General features: G+C 44.7%; 2 protein-coding genes across 12 annotated transcripts in view; one reads left to right on the plus strand and one right to left on the minus strand.

Moving 5' to 3' along the window:
• ESR2 (estrogen receptor 2) overlaps positions 1-14,280 on the plus strand; it is a 61,961-nt gene extending 47,681 nt beyond the window's left edge. The window contains exons 8-9 of one of the 2 annotated variants that reach the window (XM_014784228.2): positions 6,244-6,424; positions 8,130-14,280. In XM_014784228.2, coding sequence (XP_014639714.2) covers positions 6,244-6,424; positions 8,130-8,316 — 368 coding nt within the window. In that variant the 3' untranslated portion in view covers positions 8,317-14,280. 2 annotated transcript variants of the gene reach the window in all.
• A 1,884-nt stretch (positions 14,281-16,164) lies between these two features.
• Positions 16,165-21,672, minus strand: part of SYNE2 (spectrin repeat containing nuclear envelope protein 2) — a 267,254-nt gene continuing 261,746 nt past the window's right edge. For 8 of the 10 annotated variants that reach the window (XM_087448388.1, XM_087448395.1, XM_087448393.1 and 5 more), the window contains 5 exons: positions 20,751-20,879; positions 19,062-19,250; positions 18,140-18,226; positions 17,577-17,626; positions 16,165-17,272 (listed from right to left, as the gene is read on the minus strand). In XM_087448388.1, the coding sequence (XP_087304514.1) occupies positions 17,050-17,272; positions 17,577-17,626; positions 18,140-18,226; positions 19,062-19,250; positions 20,751-20,879 (678 nt within the window). In that variant the 3' untranslated portion in view covers positions 16,165-17,049. The remainder of the gene's footprint in view (positions 17,273-17,576; positions 17,627-18,139; positions 18,227-19,061; positions 19,251-20,750; positions 20,880-21,672) is intronic. The other 2 variants (XM_004426231.3, XM_087448387.1) reach the window with 1 other exon arrangement.

Here is a 21,672-nt window from a genome sequence, read left to right on the forward strand (position 1 = left end):
TGAACTACTGATAGATACACGCAGCATTATGAATCTCAAAATAATGGTACTGAATGAAAGAAGACAGAAGACAGACATGAAAGCATGCATAATGTAAGACCTCATTTATATAAAATTTCAGAAAAAGCAAGCTAATCTATACAATAGATCAGTAGTTTCCAGGGGATGGATGGGGGTTGGGAGAGAGGGAGGGAAAAACAGGAGAAAAAAAAAAAAGATGAAGAGAGCTAAGATTGCAGCCTGAGTGGAAAAGACATACTGCCAAGCAGGGAACTGAATCCGGTACAGGGTGGAGGCCCTGAAGGATGAGGGTCAGGAGAGGAGAAATGGAGTAGGCCTCTTCAAGTCCAAGGGCTGTGAATGTTCTCTGTCCCGTATGAGAACAGCAGAGTCTCCAAGGGCTGCTACTACTAACCTTGTCATGCTAGGTAGGCATTGAGCTGTCCAGAGATGGTCTCCTGCATAGGTTGGCCTCTTGTTTTCCTGCGTATATGACAAACTCAAGCTGGGATTATGTCACTCAGTCAGGTCCACACTGGTATCAGCGTGCTAGGTGGTCAGGTCAGGGTTTGTCAGTAGTCATGGTTTTTCGTTTGTTTGTTTGTTTTTACAGCCAAGACAGTGTTTTTATTTTTAACAGAACTAGGAATTATAAGTAACATACAATAAACTGCACATGTTTAAAGCATACAATTTTATGCCTTTGGGCATTTATTTATGCCCCTGAAAGCATCACCACAATCAAGATAATGAACATATCCATCACACTCAAAAGTTTCCTTGTGCCTCTTCATAATTCCTCTCTCCCTCATTCCCTCCCCCCTCCAATCTCAGGCAACCGCTGATATCATTTCTGTCACTAGAGATTAGTTTGTATTTTATAAAATTTAATTTAGATGTAATTTAGGGTGACCAACTGTATAGATTTGCCTTGGACTGAGGAGTTTCCCAGGATGCAGGATTCTCAGTCATGCTAATAGGTGTGCAATGGTAGATTATTGTGGTTTATTTGGCGTTTTCCTAATGACTAATGATGTCCATTTTTTCATATGCTTGCTTGTGATCTGTATATCTTCTTTGGTGAATTCTCTGTTGAAATGGCCCATTTTTAATGAGATGTTTGTTTTCTTTCTTTTTTTATTGAGGTATAATTGACACATAATATTATATTAGTTTCTGGTGTAAGTAGTTATGTTTTAAATAGCTGCATACTTCTGAGTTATTTATCTCTTCTAAGAATGGATATAATGTGGAGTGAAAATTAACTTTATTATCCAATTAAATTTCAATTCAGTAAATATTTATTGAGTTCCTGGTATGTGTCAATGACTTCTAAATACTAAAAATGTCAAAATGAACTAGATACAATGCTTTTGGCCTAGAATAAGGATATACACTCAAACAGTTAATCTGGGATCTGATCATTGCTAGGCTTAAGTAGAAGTGCATCTTCCTCTCTATGGGGAGAGATGGGAAAAGGACAACCCCCTTCTAACTTCTCTCTCAGCAAATCCTCCTCCACCATACATACATGGGATGTGGGGGTACCTGGAATTACTGTATTATACTCAGCCTTTGGTGTGGCTCCTGAAACTCAGAGACAACAGAAAATGTTGCATTTAACAGCCTGTTACAATATTTGTTAAAGTGTTTTAGAAACTCAAAGGTGTTATGCAAGTGTTGTAACGTAACAACATATCCAAATTAGGAGTAGTGGGACCAGCCACCTTGTCACTTAGAAACCTGAAGACTAGATAAGTCTTCCCCTGGATAGAATTAGAGGTTACTGAATCTAGGAAATAGAGTGGAATCAATCTGCAAATAATTAGTCTTTAAAAATATTTAAAATTAGGAATAAGTCTATTTATCTAAATTTTTAGACTTAAAAAGGATTCAACTTTTCATTAAATGAAAGAAATAGAGGGTTAGAACCTGGCAATTGTATTTTATATTAAGAAAATTATTGAGATATCAACTCAAGTCGCTGGTTCCCTCTGAGTTTATGGGAATTATTCCCCCATGAAGTGGTGGGTGGAGGAGGCAAAGGCACGGAAGGATGCTGAAGAGGCGGACAGGTCCTTTCCTGTCAATCAAGAACATGGGTGCAAAGCACTGCTGACATCAGTCTGTTGGTTTCACATCACTGGCGGCACTTTTCAAACACCAGTCTGTTCTCCTGGTGCTGGGGTAGGAGGTGGTGATAAAGGGGATGGTCGCAGCTAGAGGTCCCTTTCCTCAAAGCAAACAGGCAAACAAACACCACTACAACTCCCAAGAGCCAGAAACTTTTCCTTTAGTTAGAATTCCTGGATTTTTATTAAACATGTGAGATCTTCTGTTTTATTTGCCTTCAGTCGTGGAAAGCTTATGTCTTCATCCTTTGAACACTTAGGACGTGGCAAATCTTGGGGGGTTGCCATCTCCCCCCATTTCCTGCTCAGAACCTCATCAGGTGGGCTAGTGAGAGGAACACATAGCTGTTCCCTGGCGATAAAGAGGAGAGGGGATGATGTCTTTGATTTTATTTTACTTTCTTTGGTATGTGTGGGACATGGTGCCAAGATCTTACCTTTTTTACTGTATTTCTTTAGTTTCATGAAAAGTAATTTAATTAGGTTCTAAAATGAGTCCTAACTGATGTTTTTACTTGGGGGTGGAAGGAGTTAATTTTTGTTGTTTCCTGTATCTGGGCAGTGAGTGTCCTGGGGGTGGGGGCTTTGGGTCTTGTCCCTTTCCCCTGCCCAGGGCTTGCCACTTAGCAGTTACTCTGTACATACATGTTCAGTGAGCAAGAGGGTGTGGGAATACCCAAAGTGCAGGCGCGGCCCTGCTGACTGAAGAGAGAGGCAGGCAGCAAAATGGGTATTCTTCACCCAGTTCATTCCCAGGAGGATTTTATGTAGGTTAATCTTTTTGCATATGAAATCTTTTCCCATATATAACATTGATGTAGCTTATGCCCTTCCAAGACTGCAGTGACTCCCATCCTCAAGCCACTTGTCAATGATTGACAGTCATAGTCCTAGCTGGAGCTGGCTGCCCCCATAGCCTATAGGAGACCCAGGGCTCGCCTTTGGCAATGACTGTTCGTTTATGAAGAGGGTGGCCCGATAACCAACACACGTTATCTGAGGGGAGCCTTGATCAGACACGGGGAGGCACTGAGGGGCTTTTACGTTACTATAATTTTGGATATGAGGATTTATTTTATTATTTTTTAATAACAGTTTTATTGTGATATAATTCACATACTATACAATTCACCCATTTAAAGTATGCAGTTGAATGATTTTTAGTGTATTCATAGACTTATGGACCATCATTGCAACCAATTTTAGAACATTTTCATCAACCCAAAAGAAGCCTTAGCCATCACTCCCCAATCTCTGTCCCACCCTCACTCCTAGAAAACCACTAACCTACTTTCTTTCTGTATAGATTTGCCTACCCTGGGCGGTTCATGTAAATGGAATCATACAAAATGTGGTCCTTTGTTATTAGCTTCTTTCACTTAATGTAGTGTTTTCAAGGTTCACCCATGTTGTAGCATGAATCAGTTCTTCATTCCTTTTTATCGCTGAATAATATTCCATTGTATGGTTATACCACATTTTATTTATTAGTTGATGGACATTCAGTTTGTTTCCACTTTTAGGCTATTACAAGTAATGTTGCCATGAACATTTGCATACTAGCTGAGGATTTATTTTTATATTTTCAGTCTTTGTCATTTTGGACTGACACATGTACAGGTACACAATTTTGACTCCTTTTAGAATCCAAAGACACAAAATTTGTTTACAGCAGTAGAAATCCATGGAGCACATGTCATGTAGCAGAACAGACTAAAGGGTAGTTAAAAGATAGCACTTGTTAATGCAGCTGGGGTCAATTTTAGGGAAAGTAAGCTTAAAATAATTTTCTCCATACTTTCATTTGATTGATAATTTTCTGTGTGTACCTAAAATATGCATTAACATGCATATTTATCAATTCAATTATGATAATGTGATTGGCTAAAAAAATGCAAAAATCTTGGGGCCGGCCAGGTGGCATAGTGGTTAAGTTTGACATGCTCCCCTTCAGTGGCCCAGGTTGATGGGTTCAGATCCCAGGCGTGGACCTATACCGCTCATCAAGCCATGCTGTGGCGGTGTCCCACATACAAAATAGAGGAAGATTGGTACAGATGTTAGCTCAGGGCCAATCTTCCTCACACACACACAAAAAAAGTGCAACAATCTGAACCTGTGTGAATTCAGTCTAATTCTTCCATTTGTGAGTATTTACTCCACATCAGTCATTGTGCTAGGTGATGAGGATATAATGACAAACAGGCAGGGTCTGTGCTCTCATAGCACTATGTCCAATCTCTCTGAGGGTGGCCATGGGGTGTGTAGAAGGACATCCAGGATGTGGGACAACATGGTGCCCTCTGCTGGGGGTGCACAGGGCACTGTTGGAGCTTCAGAGGAGAACCCAAACCAGACTTAAGGTGGGATGGTAGGTAGATCAGGGAAGCTTCCAGAAGGAAGTTCATAACCGGACTGGGATCTAAAGGAGGAAAGCATATAGATAAGCAAGAGAAGGGAGCGTGGGGAGGAGGAGAAGGAAGAGGAGAGGGAGGTTGAGTTCCTGAGCAGAAAGTTCAGCATGGTCAGTGCATCTCCTGTTCAAGGAGTTGACAGTAGAGTTCAAGGTGAGGTGTGATGGGAACTGAGGATGAAAAGAACAGAGAGCGGCCTGGTACCCTTGATAGCTGCACCAGGTGGTTTGGACTCTGCCCCAAGAGCTGGGAGGTCATTAGGGAGAGCTGTGTGAGTAGATCTGCATTTTGGCCGCTCAAATGGGGCACGCTGGGTCCAGGGGGAGGGCTTGTTTCCTCTGCAGTAGGAGGGCAGGTCAACTGCTGTGGGGTTCAGTGGGAGGTTTGTTTGAGGACAATGATTCAGGAGATTCAGGAAGAGTCACTGGAGAACGAGGTGAACAGGTGGGTTAGAGAAGCAGTTCTGGGCTATTGTAAAAGCTGAATATTTTAAATCTGCCTCATCAGACAGTACAGAGAGAAGTGCTCCCAGGACATGGCAAAGCACCTCACTTGCATAATTGTGGTTCAATCTGACCCTTGCCTTAATTGAACTGTGTTGAACTTAGGTAACCTGAGTTGCCTGAATTGAACTGAAAATGTCAATAAAAATAGAGAACAAAAATTGCCAAAACAGATTCTGTAGATGATGGAGTGCCAGCCATTCTTTATTCTCATTAGAGTCAAAAGTTGGCAGCTCCCCTGTTGATTTCACAAATTTGCTGTTTATTCTTATTTTGAAATCAAAAGCCTGCAGGAGAAGCTAATTATTTCCCTGCTTCCAGGAATCAAGGAGTTGGAGTTGGTGGTGGGGGTGGGGGCAGGGAGAGTTACCTGAGCTGTTATTTTGAAACCATTGGGAGGCCACAGTATCTCAGAGCCTAGAGTCAGAGGGGAATTAAACACAGGGCAGGGCAGGATGGGGGAAGCAACCTACCTCATGAGGGGTCGTGGAGACATCAGGAGACATGTACCTGTCAGCTTTGCTCAATGAGGAGTGGGGGCTGGAGGAGCTAGGTGACTGGTCTGTGGTTAGAAAGCTAGAGATTGTGGATATAAAGTAGGTCTGTCTGACTCCAGATTGGTGGTGTTCCTGCCCCAGCAGGTGCCACCAGAGGTGGGATGCTGAGGGCCTGAACAGAGGTGGCAGTGGGCTTGCCGTGACTGCACATGGCACACATGAGGGGGTGGGCAGGGGAGACACTGCATAGCAGTGGTTAGTTTGTTTATTAAATTCTCCTTGGATGAGAAACCCTCCTAAGAGCTAAGAGTAGATTAATCTCATTTTCTCACCATCTCTATATGTGTATTTGTTGCTGCAGCTGAGATGCACCGCGTAATGATTTGAAAACTAGATACGTTTACTGCTACGGCAAGGCCACAGTTCTGGGCCAGGCAGCACTTGGAGAGGCCTCTAGTCTGCCCGCATTCAGCCGTGCTCTCTCTTCCAGCTCAGCAGTGGGGCTGGCTCTCAGTGGGAGGACACCATGGGCAGGTGAAGCTGCGCTTTTAAGATGTCACCACACACGTAGATGTCAGAACCTCCCAGATGGATCTGGGCTCCTTTCTGGAGGATGTAGGCATGCTTTATGGCTGCACACACCACTTCCGTTTCCTTTTCTCAGATCAATGACTCGTGGCTTCTCTTCTTTGGCCAGGTGTGTACCCTTTAGCTGCAGCCCCTCAGGAGGCTGAGAGCAGCCGGAAGCTGACTCACATCCTGAATGCGGTGACCGACGCTCTGGTCTGGGTGATCGCCAGGAGCGGCCTCCCCTCCCAGCAGCAATCCCTTCGCCTGGCTAACCTGCTGATGCTCCTTTCTCACGTCAGGCACGCCAGGTACCATCCCTGCGGGGCCACTCCACCTCGTGTGTGTGGGGCACGTGCTCAGAGGTGGGCGAAGAGCTTTGGGAAAAGGGTGTGCAAGTTTGAGACGGATAAGGTCGAGCTGTCACCTTTAAAGGAAAATGAACCCCTGAAAGGAAATGGGGGCTTCATCCTGTAACCAAGATCCGCACAAAGTGGGCACTGAATGGATGTCACGTGGCGCCTCATAGGCTATTGATGGCATCTCTCATCTGTTTCTTAGTTGCTGTAGGTTTTAGCTTGTTTATGGAATTCTAAAAGGGACAATTTCTCCCCTAAAGTGAACTGCCACCCCTCCCTACACCACCTTCGGCTGCGGCCCTGAGCTCATTTTCCTGAAGAGGCTAAACCCAGCTTCTCTAGATCAACTCGTGAGGCTGATGATTTGGGGACGTACACAAAGCCTTCCCTGATAGTTCTTGTCTCGCAATAGCATCAGGATGTTAAGAATGAGACCTAAGAGAATGGGTGAGCCCAACAGGTTTAGGAAGGCAGGACCGTGGGTAACGTATCCAGGAAATGTAAAGGGTGTGCTGATGAAGGGGGGCGTGTCCACAATGATGCTCAGTGCTTGGTGGCACCCTGGATGAGGGTAGCCCTGCCCTGGGGCTGGAAGAAGAGCCGAGGATGGAAGGTAACTGCTCACCTGAGGACGAGGAAAGTCTCGGGGCTGTGGGGAAGGACAACATACACCTCAAGAATTTTCACAAGGGAAGGAAATGAAAACGACTTCTGCCTCCATTTCCTCTTCAATGATTATTCACACAACCATCTGCAGAGCAGATACAGTCCATCCTTATTATTTGTGGATTCCATATTTGCAAATTTGCCTGCTTGCTAAAATTTATTTGTAACCCCAAAATCAGTACTCATGGCGTTTTTACGGTCATTCCAGGACGTGCACAGAGTGCTAAAATATTTGAGTCACCCACGCTTACATTCCCAGCTGGGGTCAAACAAGGTGACACTCGCCCTCTTGTTTCAGCTCTCATACTGTAAACAAATGTCCTTTTTGTGGTCTATTAAGTGCCATGTTTTTGCATTTTTGTGCTTTTTGTTGGATATTTCACTGTCTAAAAATGGCCCACAGGCATAGTGCTGAAGCACTGTCCAGTGTTCCTAAACGCAGGAAGGCTGTGATGTGCCTGTGTGGAAAATATGCGTTAGATAAGCTTCATTCAGGCATGAGCGATAGTGCTATAGGCCGTAAATTCAATGTTAATGAATCAACAATTTATGTTAAATAAGGTGTCTTTAAACAAAAACACAGATAAAACAAGGTTGTGTATGAATCGGCTGATGAAAACGCTGTGACCAGAGGCTTTCAGAAGCTAACCGTTCCCCCCAGGAGCGGTGGTTCTGTATTCGCTAATTCAGGGTGTGTGGTGACTGTATAGAACATAGCTACCATGAACAACGAGAATCGATTGCACTGTGGGCCAGGCGCTATCAGGCCACTGTGGGTGGGCAGTGGGACAGAAAGGTCCACAGGACACTTGTCCTTGCTCTTAAGCGTAGATTATGCAAGGAAGGAGCCAGATGCAAGAACCATAGAACAAAGGGCTGGGGGAAGTGCGGGGGAGGGGGGTGGACTGCTCTGTTGGGCAAAGTTGGGGGAGATTTCGGAGTTCCCACGCTGCCTCACAAGAAGAATCTCAGCACGTTTTTGTCCCCATAGTAACAAGGGCATGGAACACCTGCTGAGCATGAAGTGCAGAAATGTGGTCCCAGTGTACGACCTGCTGCTGGAGATGCTGAATGCCCACACGCTTCGCGGGTACAAGTCCTTGGTCAGAGGGTCCGAGTGCAGCCCAGCAGAGGAGAGTGAGAGCAAAGAGGGCTCGCAGAACCCACAGTCCCACTGAAGCCCAGCCCTGAGTGAACAGGCCGCAGAGGAGGTCAGAGGCTGAAGCGTGAACTCCAGTGCGAACCAAGAGCCCTGTCGGGAGTGGGCAGGCTTTGTTGTCTTCCTACAACATGTGTGGTAGGAATGTGTGGTCCCTCATTTGCTGATGGCAAACTTGTCATGTACCATCCTTCCCCCAACCTTCCCACTTCCTGGGAGTCAGGGTAAGAAAAGCCACGGTTTTGCTTGTTACCAGGGGGCATGTTTGAATGCAGAGTTTGTCTTGCTTGGCCTTGTAGGATCTCAGCATGGTCCCATTCTTACTTTCCATCTCCCTTCCACCCCTTTGGAAAACATCTTAAAGGTTTTGGAAAGAATGGTGGAAATCTGACTTGGAAGGGCTTTACAACAGGAAGGGGAGAGAATGTGGCACCCTGACAGGAAGTGGACTAACCTTTGGTGTGCAACCTGAGCTGCCCTTAGAATGGATCTTTGTACGTTCTCTTCTGGACCACTTGATTGTAGGATTGAAAACTGTGATGACAATCAATTAACTAGTTTCACATACCTACCTCGAAGGCCTGTGGGGACTGATGTCACGTGTTGCTATTACTCTGTCGAAGGCCAGAGGGCAAGTGACCTGGGGAGCCAGCGGTCAAGCTGGGATGCAAGCCACCATCTTCCCCCAAGACCTTGCTGCCGTCTTAATTTGCATCCAGAGAGCCTGCAAATTATTTGGGGGGTGTGTGTCTGCGTGATCACTTTCATGGAGGAGTGTGATTTAACTCTCCTGCCCCTGGAATTGTCCTTCTTTAAAACTCTCTTGCCCCAAGGGACCTGGCATGTGCTTGAGAAAGGTCCAGTGTTTGCAGGAATGGGATTCTCTCCTGTGGGAGTGGGTCACAGCCACCACACTTCCCTGCGGCAGCCACAACTGCCACATCAGCCATCCAGGGGAGACAGGGACACTTTAGGCTGTGTGTGTGCAAGGCACACTATTCCGCGGATGGGTGAATAGCTACACACATGCCAGCATGTCAGTCAGGTTCAGGGCCAAATTGTGTAGACTTGATGAGCACATCACTTGAACAAGACCTGGTTTGTGAACTCTACTTAAAAAAGAGAAATATTGAGGGGCAATTATTTATAGTAAGAAAGAATTCTTTTATACCCTAGAGTTCTTTTAAAATATTTTCTTACCAGAACATTTATATGGTGGGCTGGGTGAAACAGAAACTTAGATATTCTTATTCCAAATGGAACATGAATAGGACATGATGATAAAGCACCTCTGAAATTACAATCTTAACACACTTTTTAAAAATTGAAGTTCTTGTACAAATTTTCAGGAACATAGTAAATGTATAAAATGAGTTACATCTATACTTTGGAAATGAGCAACTAAATAATCATTTTTGATTTTTGTGATAATGTTTAAAAAATTACCTCGTGATAAGAGATTAAAACGTTTTCTTTTTGAAAATAGGTTTACTTTGGCTAGCACATTCTGTATTTACTAAGTTATTAGGAAGATTAAATTGGATGGGATAAAGCTTGGTTTCTGCTAGTGAGACCTTGAATCATTCTTAATTTTGATACTGGTGCAGTGTTACTAAGTTGAACAAAGCTGTTTCAGAAACACTTGGGACATATACCTAGAGAACACACCATTGTCTGTGTTCTGAGGTGGTTTGAAATTATTCGTAGTGACTCAGTGTTTCAGCGTAGGTGGGATTCAGTACAGAAAACATGAGCTTGATTTCATAGGAACCAGGGAAACAGTGTCATCCAGAAGGTCAATTTTATTTCTTTCGGGCCATCTTAGAATCCCCCACCACAAAGAGAAAGAATGCCAGGCTAGAGAGTGGGAAGTGGGAGGCAAAGAATAATTATTCAAGGGAGGCCTTGAACAATCATTTGCTGATGAAATTCTATCAATTGTATTTATTAAAAAGACTACGGGGTTGGAAAAAACACAAAACAAAAAACGAAACCAGAATGAGGTCCAAGCCACTGCCACATCAGTATGCAGTGAAGTTTCTGTTCACTAAACATGATTGTGGATTTTGATGCCCAAAGTAGGCACCATATTGGACTCAGTGTCCAAGCTCCCTTCTATGCCAAATCCCGTGCTTACCCAGACGAGTGCATGCTCTTACGAAAGCACTAGTGCCCATTACTCATTTTTCAGATTTTCCTGCATGCTTTTTTTTTTTTAATTTTATTTATTTATTTTTCCCCCAAAGCCCCAGTAGATAGTTGTATGTCATAGCTGCACATCCTTCTAGTTGCTGTATGTGGGAGACGGCCTCAGCATGGCCGGAGAAGCGGTCGTTGGTGTGCGCCCAGGATCCGAACCTGGGCCACCAGCAGCGGAGCGTGCGCACTTAACCGCTAAGCCACGGGGCCGGCCCCCTGCATGCTTCTTGAGGCAGCTTGTTTCACTACATTTGAATTCAGCCCATGAGGAGGATGTAACACTTTCGGTAATTTCTTCCTGGCTCAGGTCTCACCTGCCTGTGTGCTGGGGATACAGGTTAGTCCAACCTGAGGCCTCCTCGATGCAAGGCTATTTCTTCCACTAGGGTCTGGGCCAAGTAGGCAGTTGAGAGAACATGGTTTATAGTTTAAAGGGGTTCTTTGTTTTGTTTTGAATAGCCTAAGGTCCTTTCCCCCTTCAGATGAAGCGTTTAGAATCTCTGTGCCCCTCTGCCCCAAACACGTCCTCCAAGGATGACACCAGTGTGCAAAGTCAGGCTGCCATTTTTATGTGTTTTCAGTAAACCCTCAATGTCCATTTTAAAGATTAGCCATTTCTCTTTAATAGTGCTTTCTTTTAGATGTCTTCTTTTGGGAGGGTATCTCCCACTCCCAAAATGGTCCACAGGCAACTTCAAATTCTCCCATAGCTAAGCAAGGACAAATTCAGGTTTTTTGTGTTTTTGTTTTTTGTGAGGAAGATGAGCTTTGAGGTAACATCCGACACCAATCCTCCTCTTTTTGCTGAGGAAGATTGTCCCTGGGCTAACATCGGTGCCCATCTTCCTCTACTTTATATGGGACACCACCACAGCATGGCTTGACAAGCCATGTGTCGGTGCGCGCCCGGGATCCGAACCCGTGAACCCCGGGCTGCCAGAGTGAGGCACGCACTTAACCACTTCGCCACTGGGCGGACCCTAGGACAAATGCAGTTTTGAAAGGGAATTAACTAGGGAGAATAGGACCTGACAACTGTAAACAGGAAGTAAACTAAGTACTGGGGAAAAAAGCCCCACCTAACTACATTGTATGTATTATGGAAAAGTGATCCTCAGCTTTGCCTCAGACTCATGTGGCAAGATTCCTGTCCTCCATTTTGATTTGTAAGTGATCATTTAATAAGAGAAACTTATTTGTGGGAGATGAGTGAGATTTGGGCTTAATTCCAAACACGTGAGTGTCTAATCTGGGGTCATATAGACATATTTTTATTAAATAATTAACGTGGAATATTCTTAATACAGAGAACATTAGAACAGAGTGTTCCCTCAGGTTCCGGAGAGAGCAATGTCAATTCCTAAAGAGGACGTGTGAGGGCAATCCCGGGGGAGCGGCACGGGAGTTTCCACACAGTTGCTCTAACTGCACTTCCTTCCGCCCTCGCCGCATCCCCTGTCTGGCCTCAGGCCTGTCACACGCTCACTGTCCACCAGGGCTAACTAGAGGATTCAACCCTAAAATAATTCTGAAGAGATTTTTCTAGAAAAATTGAGGTAGGAGCAGAAGACTAAGTTGTCAGCCTAATAACAAATCTGGAGGGTCTTAACTGTATTAAAAACAAAACAAGTCAAAATCAATAAAAGCTCTACAGTGAGAGAGTTTTTCTGTGGATTACTTCACCTGCTAACTCAGCTGGAAGGGCAATTATTTAAGATTTCAGTAAGAAAAACAATCAGTTGCCAATTCTTGGCAGAGCTATGTTATATATTCATGTATATAAACTAAGTTGAAGCAATTCTAGAATTTTCTAGCATGTGAAAACAGAGTTTGGTTGTTATTTAAATCTGCTAAGGGGCTTGCATATATTGACACCTTTTCAAATTCAAGGTGAACCTGCAGTTTCTAGGTCTATTTAGAAACAAAACATTTTTATTTAATAAGATTTGACACATTTCTTTAAGCAGCTAAAAATCTTTAAAAAAACAATAAAGCTTATGTGAAAGAAATGATAAAAATACATTGTTGTTTAGTACCTAAAAATAATATTGTGGAACACTTACTGTGTGCCGGCATAGTTCTCAGTGCGTCATACATTCACATTTAATCCTCATGATAATTACTGTTGGCCTGTTTTTCTGGCTGTGGAAACTAGAGAGAATAAGCAACTCGCTCCAGGTCTCTCAGGGAGTAAGTGACAGACATGGGCAGTCCAAGTCCAGTGCTGAAAGTAATCATGCAGTTTTTAACTAGATAAAAAAAAAACAAACAACTAAGTGGGGCCAGCCCGGTGGTGTAGCAGTTTAAGTTCGCGCACTCCACTTCGGTGGCCCGGGGTTTGCAGGTTCAGACCCTGCACGCAGACCTACGCATCGCTGTGGCGGCGTCCCATATAAAGTGGAGGAAGACGGGCATGGATGTTAGCCCAGGGCCAGTCTTCCTCAGCAAAGAGGAGGATTGACAACAGATGTTAGCTCAGGGCTAATGTTTCTCACAAAAAAGAAAAGAAAAAGAAAACATTAAGGGAAAATATTTTTAGACTGCAGAATCCGTTCATCAAATGTAGTCTGACATGCATGGCTGCTGTGATCTAAGTGGGGCCTGCTGTGGCACCCTCCCCTCCCAATTTCCAGAACACTCCATAGACATAGAAGTTCAGGCCCATCTTTTATACACGTGTAAATTAAAGCCCAGAGGCGTAAACTGACTGCTCAAGGTCATAAAACTCCTCACGGCAAAGCTTGGCCTGGAACTCAAGTCTTCTGCCTGCCTAGCCAGCACCGTTCCTGCTGCAGGACTTGCTTGCGTAAGTCTGCTGCTGGAGCCGAATCCCCACACAATGGAGACAGTTATGGTTGCCTTACTGCACCTTTAGCTCCTTCCTTCTCAGCTTAGAGGGGGTCTGCATGAACCTTTACAGAACAGCAGCCACGACAGGTGGAAAAAGATAGGATAAATTCTATTATTCCTGCCCTCCCGTCCTGGGCTCATAGCTAGTGGGTAGTACTGCTGTCGCCTCCTCCTGTCTACTGTGGCTTCCCCAGATGCAGCAAAGTACACGCCACTAGAGAGGCATGTACTCCTTGGAAATTCACCCATGTACAATTCTCACACCTTTTAGGCACTGATGCTTCCCCATGGACTTTGGTACCCTGTAATGTGAAACACGTGCCATTTATTCTTTATAGCTCTCCGAGTTGCTGGAATCTTGGCTCCAGTGGCAGCTCTAAGATGTGCATTGTCTCTGCCATGTATGATCCTCTTATAACTCTTTTTGTTGCTTAGGAGTGAAGGATCTTTTTTTTTTTTTTTTGAATTCCAAGGATCCTCTTCACTTGTGGGGCTAGTCACTGTTATGTGATGGTGGGTTTCCTGTACGGGAAAGGCAGAGGTTTGACGACGCTAGCCCAGACCAGCTCCCCTTGACTGCACAAGCTTTGTTGCTCATTTGCTTTTCTGTGTTGGGTGTCTAAATGCTGTGACTGTTGGTCGTATAACTTTATTATTCAGTGGTCTGGTGTACCACAGTGCCTGCTGGCTGACTATCATGTATCATTTTTTCCGATGAATGCTTTGTACCAATAAGCAGGCTTTTAAATTTGGGCCTTTTTACAAATGAATGTTTGCTGTTGTGTGAAAGATTTTGAGATCTGCTGTCCATTCCTCCAGGTACGTCTTTTCCTTTGCTGTGTCCCTTTAATGTCTATGGAACTGCTGCAGAAAGACGTTTAATGTGACATGAGTTAAATAAAGTGTTTTTTGTAATTTTGTTGTTAAAAATGTATTTGGGAGTTGAGCATAAGAACTTTAAGTAATAAGGCTAAGTAGTCACTGTTCCCATTCTATTCTGAATTCTATTATATTTTAGGTTTGCAGGGCCCTTTAAGAATTTGATGAAAACCATGGACACTCTTCCTGGAAAAAGGCACGTAAACACAAATGCTTGCATACAATTTCCAGAGAGTTAAGAATCTGACTTAAGCTATTGAAGACTTTTTTTTTTTCTTTTGGTGAGGAAGATTGGCCTTGAGCTAACATCTGTGCCAATCTTCCTCTATTTTTGTATGTGGGATGCTGCCACAGCATGGCTTGACAAGCAGTGTGTAGGTCCATGCCTGGGAACCAAACCTGCGAATCCCGGGCCGCTGAAGCAGAGCACGCCAACTTAACCACTATGCCACCAGGCCGGGCCCCTGCTGATGACTTTTTAAACAGCAGCAATTTAATCTTTAGTCAGCTAATCTCACATGTGACTTATGACTGCAGGCACTGTGTGCTCAAGGAAAATGCAGCCCACAAATATAAAAGTCCTGGTATGCAGTACATCAAGTATTTGGGTAGATTTTCTGTAATTACCCCATCTGATTAGTATTATACCCCATCAGGTATGGGGAGAAAAGTCATTCATTCATAGTTGGTATCTTAATGCCAAGAGTCATTTGAAAATTTCCCTTGCACGTGGGGAGTGAGAGATGCAAAACCTCTTGAAGGTGTAAAACATTGATTATCTCATAACAAGCGTTTGGGAATACCCCGAGCTTTGAGTGAAGGAAGGATTCCTGGGGGTGAGGGAAGGGGGTAGAAGCCTGGAGTACAGACTCCAGACTCAAGGGCCTATATCCTGAGGATTGACATCCATAATTAGGCTTTAAAATGCAATCAACACTTTCCTTTCACTGCGACTTTGACTTGCCCCAGGGTCCCTCCTTAAGGGCAGAAACGGTCTAAGAACAGTCACCTCCTTTGGACTGGAAGGTAGAGATTTTTCCTTTTCCTCTGGCGAAACGAGCAGAGACCTTCTAACCAACTTAGTGGCTTAAAGAAAACATTTGGGTAACACTTTCACTTACATTTCCCTCTGGAATTATTGTAATCCATGAAAAAAGATGAATTATTTTAAAGAGTTAAAAGACTTTGACGTTATGTGGTAAAAAGTACCTTTCTCTCCATATCACTTCCAATAATTTGGTAACTTTCAACACTGATGGTAAAGTGAAGAGATTCTCTTCAGCTGGTCCCTTTCATAAAGCTGCTCGTGACCTGCACCTGTCCTGGGGACATCTGACCCACAGAGGGGCCACCGGCGCTGCAAGTCCAGGCTCCATCGACTGAGGAGCTTCCTTGGCTTCCCCTAAGGTTTGTGCTTTGCCGAGAAGGAGAGAGGGGACTGAGATCGCTGGTAAGTCTGCGGTGTCTCCCAAGTGTCAAGACATGCAGGGTGGGAGCAGTTCACCAAGGAAGTGGTTAACTTCTACTCACCCTCTCTGTTCAGGTGGGACATAGACTGGTACTGGAATTGTGTGGAAAGCAGGTGGCTTTGCCTATAACATTTGTTACACATTTTCTGTTCATTTACTCTGGAGAGAGCTGGGAATGGAAAAATCTGGGTGAAATGATCCTTCCCTTTGTGTCCACCTTCCATGCCACACTGCCCTTATCACTCCCTACAGCACTGGAGGGTCACACGCTGGGCAGTTTCCACATATACACGTTGTGTGTTTCTAAAGCTCATAAGTTATTGTGTACAAAGTTAAATAAGTAGAATATAAAGCACAGCTTAGAATTAAAACCAATAAATCTCCCCAAGTATTTTAAAAATAATTTTTGTTCTATGGAAGATTATACATACCATTTAACTGCTTTGTAATATAATCCAGAACAACAAAAGTATGGCTATTTTTTTTTTGTTTGTTTGTTTTAATGAGAAACATCTACGTTGTACATACCACAAACAGCTTCAAGTTTCTGTACCAACCCCCTGTGGCCAAACAGTTCAACAAAACCTGAAGCATCACTTTAAATGTGAAAAGTCTTATAAAATTAACTTACAAAAATGTCCCTACAAAGTCTGTAGTTTGGCATTTACTGTACATTAGTCAAAAGCTCAAGCTAAAATCTGATTTTTTGAAAAAAATCAATGTTTACATTATTCATACAGATTCAGCATTGTTAAAAAATATGCACAAATAACCACATCCATGCAATATAATTTCTTTAAAAATTTAAAGCAATATAAAAGAGCAGACATAGGTACTGAACAGAACATTTTGGTTTATAAGTTGTAGCTCAAGATGGCTATCTGATTGGAGTAAAATTAATTCTAAACATTTTAAATACGATTGTTTCAATCAATCAGCCAAGCGTGCATGTGAATTTCTGAACCATTTCTAAGGTGGAATCTGCTTGCTTGTTTCTATAATATATATTGTATGTGATGAACACTACTGTTCACTGACCATATTTGCTACATTTTAATAATGTGGTTTTACAAATAAATCAGAATTCACAAAGTGCTCGGCTCTTCAGGAAACTGCAGTTTCCAGAGATCCTGAAACCAATCAACGAGCATTGCCACAGTGCCCGGGGCAGCTGCTCCCAGCTTCCCTGTCCTGGGTCCCGAGAGAGCCCTCTCTGGCCAAGCCCAGAGGGAGGAGTCCGCAGCAGGTCCCTGGACCGTGCCAATGCTCAGTCACTCACAGGTTGGTCTGGGCCACGAGGTGGGCACCTGAGTAAACGGGCTGGTGGTGTGGCACTGCAGGCCGGGCTGAGCCCTCTATGTGGGGGGCGGCCCGTTGGTGTACCTCAGCATGGGGTAGAAGGACCGCGCAAAGTTGTTGGCCTGAGTGCAGCTGTAGTCCTCTTCGGAGGAGGGCAGCAGGCAGGCCAGGAGCAGCAGCAGCAGCAGGAGCAGCTGCAGGGGCAGCGCCGCCCTGATGACCCGGGAGAGGAAGGAGCGCTGAGGTACTGAGCTGCCGGGGCCCGCCGAGCTGGGTGCCCTGTCAACAGAGGAGGTTGAGAAGGGGCTTCCAGAAGCAAAACCCACTCATCACGTGACCTGACCCCCTGCTTAAGTACGACACCCAGGACCTGTGATTAAAATGGGGCCAACAGCTGGGGTTCAGTTTTATAAGAGAAGCCCAGCCCTTTCCAGATAAAAGAAAACAAGAAAACCGGCTTTTACAAAGACCTTGATAGTGGCATTGGCAAGACGCATGGTGAGAGTGTGGAACAGGGTTGGGGTGGGCGGGGGTGAGGGGGAGACGACGACAACTCATTGCTGTGATTGCAGAGCCCTGTTACCTGCTGTCTGTCTTGTTCTTGTCTTTTGTAGTTCTCTCTGCTCCAAACTGCTGGATAAAAATAATCCAGTTAGTGATTTTAAGATAGTTTAGTCCTGTCAATAATAAAACATCCTTCCTTCTTAAATCACGCACCTTCCTTAGGTCAGCTTCCCGACAAGCTTTTGAGCCTAGAGTAACACATTTGAGATTACACTCTATGAGGTAAGAAATGATTGAGTTTGTTCAACTATCGAGGTTTTCATGTTCCAGTTTGTTGACCTGTGGTTAATGGAGGGATCAGGAAGCCCCTTCAACAATGCTAGGAGGGCCCCCAGCTTTCACAACCTACTAGAATCCCAATGAAGGGCAGCTGACTGGAAGACAGCCTTTGAGTTAGGCCTTTAAAAAGCGTACTTTGATTTTTTTTTATCTTTGGAGTAAGGCTTCCTACTGACCAGCAGAGGTTGAAGCAGATCTGTGCTACCATGAAATGTTAAATGGGGCCTCGGAGCCCTGTTCCTGTCATCTCAATAACTTTTAAAAATAACCAGTGTGGTTCTCACAGGAGAAAGGGGCTCTCACCTTCGCTTGGGGAGCTGGCACGGATGCTGCGAGAGGCTGGTCTCCAGCATCTACCTCGTCCAAGCCAGGCAGAGACGAGTCTTGGTTCTGAAATCCACATGCCAAGCGTTTAGTTCAGGGAAACAGTAGGTTCTCAATAGTCTCAAGGCCCAAAAACGTGCTTCATGCAGATTCTTCATTGCACTGCTCACCCCCTCCCCCAGCTCGAATCTTTCCTGAAGAGGGGGCTCTATTGCTCTCACCCCCTGCTTGTTTCACAGGATTTTTTCAGACAAAAGGGAATGTAAACAACACAAGGCCAACCATTTGCATCGAAACACACAGCACACATTGGGGGCGACTGAGTTTAGCAGCAGCACGGACAGAGACAGTGAGCTCACAGCAAGTGTCAATGTAATCACATGGCCATCAAGACAATAGAGTCCTGGCTGCACAGGAGGAACTACATACTCTAGAATGGAGGGGACAGGCCTGCCCTAAGTCTGGGGAGGCCACGGTTTGGGTATTCCCTTTGTTCTGAGCTGGATCACATTTTAAGAAGAAAGTAGACAAATGAGAGGGTGGTCAGAAGAGAGTGACCAGGACAGTGAAGAGGACTTGAACTGTGCCACGTGAGGAAAGTGAAGGCTGGTGTCTGTTGCATATGAAGGCAAGGCAGACATGACAGAGGGATTAGACTTGTTTTTCATAACCCAGCCATGCTAATAGGTACTCTTGTTATCTCTCTTCTACAAATGACAAAACAGCTTCCAAGAGCTTATGTAACTTAAGTCCACACAACTAGAGAGGGGCATGACTCAAGACTCCACTCAAACCACTGCCAGGTGTTTACAGCCCCCCTCCCGCAGCAAGGCTGCAATGCTGCTTGCCTGTTTGCATCCAATATGACATCTTTATAGTTAAAAGCCACAAGTGGACTCACCTGGCTTCTCCGTAAGGACACTAAGTCTTGGGACACTTGCTCAAGTAGCTGTTTGAGTTTCTTCTCAATAACATGTACCTTCTCTTCAGCTTCAATATAATCTCCATGCCCCTTAATAAGAAGGCTGTTTGAAATCTCTTGTAATGAGTTTACTTGAGGTTGACGTTCCACCAGCTCCTTTTCCAGTTGCTAAAAATAAAAAAGTGTGTGAAACAGTTGCTTACCCAAAGGGAAGCTAGTGTGGCTGCATGAGGCTTTCTCAGGGCCAGGAAAAGTTCCAGGACGAATGATGGGTGGTATTCCACTCCAGAACCTTCTACTTCTCGTATCTGCCTGTGTCCTCAAGCCTAACATCATTTAGATAGCATGTTGGTGACACCCTACCCCTACTTTTTATTCCTTCTCATTCTGGAGACAATTGTGATGCAGGAAGAGTTAGAGGAAACGTGATGGGGGTGGTATGGGGAGACTACGCCCTCATCCACTGTGGCAGGAAGTCCAAGTCAAGGGAACATGTAAAGTGGATAAATCGAGAAACAGCAGCGTGAGCATACTGTTTAGAAATACAGAGGTGTGGGGTGAATCCACGTGTATTGTTGAGGGTGGTTATCTTGCTCGTTGTCCAATGTGGTAGCCACTAGACAACAGTGGCTATTTATTTATTTTTGAATAAATAGATTTAATCTATTTTCTAAATAGATTTAGAAGATTGGCCCTGAGCTAACACCTGTTACCAATCTTCCTCTTTTTGCTTGAGGAAGAGTGGCCCTGAGCTAAGGTCTGTGCCAATCTTCCTCTATTTTGTATGTGGGTCACCACCGCATGGCTTGATGAGTGGTGTAGGTCTGTGCCCAGGATCCGAACCTGTGAACCTGGGCTGCCAAAGCAGAATGCACCAAACTTTAACCACTATGTCACCGGGCCGGCCCCAACACTGGCTATTTAATTAAAATAAAAAGTTCAGTTTCAGTCACAATAGCCACATTTCAAGTGCTCAATAGCTACCTGTGGCTAGGAGCTATCATATTGGACAGCGCAGACATAGAACATTTCCATCACTGCAGAAAGTTCTATTGAACAGGGCTGCTCTGGAAAGTGGGGCTTGACAAAGATTTCAGCATACAAATATATGTTTTAAAAACAATGACCAGTACTTTGATTAAATTTAAAATATTTAAAATTGAGCCCACATAAAAATTTACAGATGAGTATGTCACCTTGAGTGGAAGTGAGAATATATAGGTCTCATCTTAGCTTCTTCGTCAAATAAATATATGAAAACACAACTACCCTCCAAGAAGTAAGACTTTTCTATAGTAGATATAGAAAACTCATACAGCTCATCATGGCCATGGAGCAACTAAGCACCATATTTTCCTCCAAATGAGCCGTATTCACAAGGGAAAGAAATATTTCAAGTGGACTTAAGTTTCTCAGGATATTGCTCAAGACTTTCGTTCCCAATTCCTGAGAGTCTTGAAGACTTCCTGCTCTTGGCCATGGCTCTTCATCCCTGGAAATCATTCCACTTCAGAACTACAACGGGATGCTCAGTAGACACCAACTGCAACATGAGGGCAGAATGCCACACTGGCATTGTTGGTCCCAGAAACACTATGCAAGGCTACCTAAGTACTGACTTCCCAGCAGAGGCCAGTGGTAGTGCTAACTCCTTAGGAAGAAACTTACCATTAGTTGTTCCTGACGCTCCAGGAGAACCTGGGGGGCTGCCTTTGCGTCAGTGACACGGGCCTTCTGTCTCCGGCTCTCAGCACTTGCTAACCACAGTAGCAGATTTTGACTCAACTGGTGGAAGTCCTTAAAAAACAACGCACGTCACAGCATTGCCCTTTCTTAGAACTATGAAGGAAGGTGTGTTGGGAAGCAGCTTGCTATTTCTAGTCCATCAAAGCCATTTGCTCTTCTTGTCTTATCCAGCGAGTAAGAGGGCCAGATTTAAACTAAATGCCAAGGCCCCAAAACCAGGAAACGGGGAAGGAGAGTGCATTTGGCACAGCCCCAGGAGGCATGCGGAATTTAGCCAAGTGAAAAGTGCTGGCAGAAAGGTGGGGCTTCAGAGTGCCCCCCTGATATTCCACAGAGAGACCACACAAAGACCACACAAATCACTCGACAAATCCCCCAGATTCAATGGCCACGGGGGACAGCCCAACAGGACAGGCTGTGGCCCAGGGACAGGACTGTGTGTAGCCTTGCTGGTGGGCTCACATTCCCTAAGATGGGGTCAGAGGCAAACAGTGGTGCAGAGCTAATGTGTGCTGGGCATTGACTCTGTGTCAGGTGCTGGCCTGAGATTACATGTGTGTAGTCCTACAAAGAACCCTGTGAGGTAGGCCCTCAAATGATTCCCATTTTTCACATGAGAAAACTGAGGTCTAGAAGGCTCAGTGATTTGTCCAAAGTCACACAGCTACTAAGCTGTAGAGCTGGGTTAAACAGCTTCTTGTTCCAGGGCCAGGTCTCTTAATCACTCTGCTGTACAGCCTTCCTGGCAGAAGGACAGAGATGGGGTAATGTTGGGGTGGCACTTCCGACCTACTGGAATGCTTGCTGGAACCCTTACACTAGGAGTGGGCCTGGGCAACAGAGC

Source organism: Ceratotherium simum, chromosome 24 (assembly GCF_057802395.1).
Source record: "Ceratotherium simum simum isolate JZ-2026a chromosome 24, ASM5780239v1, whole genome shotgun sequence".
Taxonomy (NCBI): domain Eukaryota; kingdom Metazoa; phylum Chordata; class Mammalia; order Perissodactyla; family Rhinocerotidae; genus Ceratotherium; species Ceratotherium simum.